The sequence below is a fragment of the Chaetura pelagica genome, unplaced genomic scaffold, assembly GCF_000747805.2.
Source record: "Chaetura pelagica isolate M959 unplaced genomic scaffold, ChaPel_1.0 scaffold47, whole genome shotgun sequence".
NCBI classification, from domain to species: Eukaryota; Metazoa; Chordata; class Aves; order Apodiformes; family Apodidae; genus Chaetura; species Chaetura pelagica.
Genome location: NW_009954140.1, coordinates 1,536,861 through 1,540,398, shown reverse-complemented (window position 1 = coordinate 1,540,398; position 3,538 = coordinate 1,536,861). Strand labels below are relative to the sequence as shown.

The window sequence follows — 3,538 nt, the reverse complement described above, 5'->3', positions numbered from 1 at the left end:
GCTGACCATGGTATCCCTAGTATAGGCTTCACTGCCTTTGTGAAACATTTGTTAGAACGTGGCTCTAGGTCTTTTTACCTCTCTACTCTAAGCCATGTTACTTGACTAAAAGAGCAGCAAAGTGTTGGACATCTGACATCTTCAGTGGGGTCAAGCTCATTTCAGTATTTGGCATAGCAGGTTTCATAACCATAGGGTAGCACAAGTTCCATACCTTCCTTTGCAGCTGCCCCTCTTCTTGCTAAAAATCTTACTGCTGTTCTTTGATTTTATGTTAGTTTAAATACAACTCTTTAACCTTTTCCTTGCTGCATCTGAGGGAAGCTAAAGCAGTTATCAATTCCTTGTTCTACGGATACTAACACGGGTTTCAGTGTTTGTTTGTTTTTTTATTGTTGTTTTATGTGATGTGAATACCCTCTCCTGTTAATATTTGTACGATGGTGCTAATATATTTGGTAACAATCCTTTATGGGGAAGGGATTTTAAAAAACTGTGATTTAAACTGAATTTTTCTTCCTTTTAATTTTCGTATTTAAAACAAAGCCACAGCTGTTTATACAAGAAAGGCATCAGCTTTGGCCCCTGGGAAAATGTTGGGGCGGGAATCAGAATTAAACAAATAGGGTTTTTACATCATTTCTGTATGTATTTGATATATAAGATCAATATCTGTACAAATTTAATCTTTTATTTTCTTGGTAATTTGTGTGGTCGATGAGAGAGTATTTAAAGCTTTCTCATGCAATGTACATAACCAAGTGAAAAAATGCTTTTGGAGAAATCAATGTTACTTTCATTTTTACGAGACTGCAGATTTTCAGCATGGATGTGAAAAGCATTAAAATTATAACTTTGTGTACAAGATGAAAATAATTCACTAAATTTGCCTTTTTTTACACAAAATAAAAATTATAAAAAGCCTTTTTTTTCCTGAAGAGTGGTTGTTTTGTTTAAAAGGCACATACTTAAATGCATTCCAGCTTGTTCCTTCCCTAAGAAAATGCAAACTAAAATACCCAGGGTCTGAGAAGCCATTAATGTTTGAAGTAACTGGGTATGTTACTAAGCACAAATAAAGCATGAGAGCCTCCAAGCACAAGTAATATGAGATGATGGCATTAGATAAGCAGAGCACTTGGCCTTGTATTTCAGTTGGTATTAATAGTTGTGTAGGGAGAGAAATTCTGTCAGGGATAGTGCCACATGTTCATTCTAGTTCAGGTCTGCTACCTGGGAAGCAGCCTCAGCATCCCTTCAGCTCTCCCTCTGCAAGTTGCCTTGGCACAGCCACTGGAATGTGCTTCAATGGCCTGCAAAGCAACTTTGTAATGAGAAGAAGCCAACCAATTTTTTTTCTGATATACTGGTCCAGGGACATTTGTGTTAACCATTCCTTCTACAAGAGGAAAATGCTGAATACCCAAGTGAAGGGAATGCACCACAAGCAATTACTTCATATCATCCGTTTATTTAACAGTGCTGAAAAATGACTAAGATAACCGTGGTGATAATTGCTCCCAGGTCAATAGCTGGAATGAGATGATATGTTTAGAAGGCACAAATCCTTGTGGAAACTCATTTCATTCATAGATCCAATCATGTGCACAAGACTTGAAGTCGATGAGCTCAGCAGGTTTGAACCACAGGTTGATCTCCTTCTGCGCGCTTTCCACGGAGTCACTGCCATGGATGATGTTCCTGGGGAAAGAGACAAACCTTGTTTCATATAAAAACACTTGCAGCAATACAGTAATTCTCTCTGCAAAAATTTGGATGAAGCATCTAGAGCTGCATGACTACTTCAGGTGAGGTATTCAAATACCCTACTGTAGGAGCTAATTAAGCCTAGCAGGGGGACTAGGGCTACTTGACTACAACCACCACTGACTCTGCCTGATCTTACATGAAGCTCTGATGAGGAGCTGGGTGTCAAAAAAGTCAAGTTTTGTACCAAGCTGTTTTTTAGGTAGCAGTTATGGATTGTGACCTGCAAATAAAATACCATCAGACTAGGGTATCTACCAACAACTTTGACTTAGAGTAAAAGACTACCAACACTGAGGTTTTTAATCTCTACTGATAAAAAGGCTGGGCACAAACCTTCCTACTTGAATGCAGAAGTCACCACGGATAGTACCAGGCTTAGAGTCTGCAGGGTTTGTTTCCCCAAGCATTACTCTCCCAGTTTTAACCACGTTGAGTCCTTCCCATACCTTAAGGAGAAAAAGAGAAACAAATCCTATTAATTCATGGTTACACAAAATACCAAAGATTAGTCTTAGATAGTAACTTACACTTTGTAAAGAAACAAGGGCTCTTCCACCACAAAAATTAACCTGGCCCAGATTGTTTCTTAGGCATGAAAAGACCAAGATAAAAAAACCCAACAAACCAGTACATACACTAGAAGTCCTTAGAAATCACTCTTAATAAAAGGGATACTTGACCAAGCCTCAGACCTTTTTAGCCAAAAGCAAAAGGTTCTTTGATGCAGTAGACTGGCTTTCAGGAATTTTGCTTAATTAATGCTAAGCATTTTAATATGCATTTTCTATGTGCACACTTTCCTTCTTGTTAATTCATTCCTGATTGTCTTAATTTTGGATTTCTTTTGCCACTATCAGAAATGGGTGGTCTGAAGAAGTGTTTCTGTAAATTATTTACAGAGTGAGACAAAGACATTCAAGATAGTCTTAAAGGAAAAGCAAGCCACTCACCATGGCCACAACAGGTCCAGAGCTCATGTACTTAACCAAACCAGGGAAGAAAGGTCGGTCTTTCAGGTCAATGTAATGTTGTTTGAGAAGGTCTTCAGAGGCCTTTAAAAGGGCAGATGTAACATTAAGTAGCACAATATACCACAAAAGGTGTTACAAGTGTCAGACTACAGCACCGGTGACTGGACTCTGATATTACTGGCAGTCCCTGCAATGCTGTTGTGGGTTTCAGTGACAGCTCCCAGTGCTCACAACGCACCAACTGCCTTTGTGTCAGCGTTGGGAGCTCTCAGAATTATTTCTTAGCATTCTGGCAGCCCTCAGCTGTAAGCTGAACGTGTTATGTCTGGCTGATGTGACTTGATACGACCTTTCAGTCAAGGTCATTTCGGCTCAATCAATTAGTCTGCCATTAAGCCATTTGAGCAAACGCTGTTTCTTTGGGAAAGGGCGGGGATGAAGGGTTTGGGCTGGACGAGGCTGGGCCTGCTGTGTGACGGGGCTGCCGTGCCAACTCGGCGTCAGATTCCCGGCTGATGCCGGGAAAGCCGCGCAGGAAGAGCTCCCCACCGAAGTACCTATTCTAGCGGGCGAGGGGAAAGCGCTGAGGGCAGAGCCGCGGCGGGGGCGGTTCCTTTACCTGCACGAACTTCATGCCCACCAGCCGGAAGCCTTTCTGCTCGAACCGCTTGATGATCTCTCCCACCAGCCCCCGCTGGACGCCGTCGGGCTTGATGGCGATGAAGGTGCGCTCGCAGTTGGAAGGCATGTTGCTGCGGGCAGGGGGGCAGGCGGGGCTGAGCGCGGGCCCCGCCGCC

At 42.2% G+C, this 3,538-nt stretch overlaps 1 protein-coding gene across 1 annotated transcript; it reads right to left on the bottom strand.

Moving 5' to 3' along the window:
* Positions 1–1,451: 1,451 nt before the first annotated feature.
* On the bottom strand, positions 1,452–3,532 carry LOC104393203 (nucleoside diphosphate kinase). Its single transcript, XM_010002680.1, has 4 exons — positions 3,361–3,532; positions 2,721–2,822; positions 2,104–2,216; positions 1,452–1,701 (listed from the first exon to the last, which is right to left on the bottom strand). The coding sequence occupies exons 1-4, from the start codon at positions 3,487–3,489 to the stop codon at positions 1,584–1,586; spliced, it is 462 nt and encodes a 153-aa protein (XP_010000982.1). The 5' UTR covers positions 3,490–3,532; the 3' UTR covers positions 1,452–1,583.
* Positions 3,533–3,538: the final 6 nt, after the last annotated feature.

Bases quoted from the DNA above. Each gene is read 5' to 3' on its own strand.
- LOC104393203 (XM_010002680.1), bottom strand. From the start codon at position 3,489: ATGCCTTCCAACTGCGAGCGCACCTTCATCGCCATCAAGCCCGACGGC. The intron at 2,823-3,360 runs GTAAAGGAACCG...GCCCTTTTAAAG, and splicing joins TGGGCATGAAGTTCGTGCAG to GCCTCTGAAGACCTTCTCAA. The intron at 1,702-2,103 runs GTTTGTGCCCAG...CTCTTTCCCCAG, and splicing joins TTCTGCATTCAAGTAGGAAG to GAACATCATCCATGGCAGTG.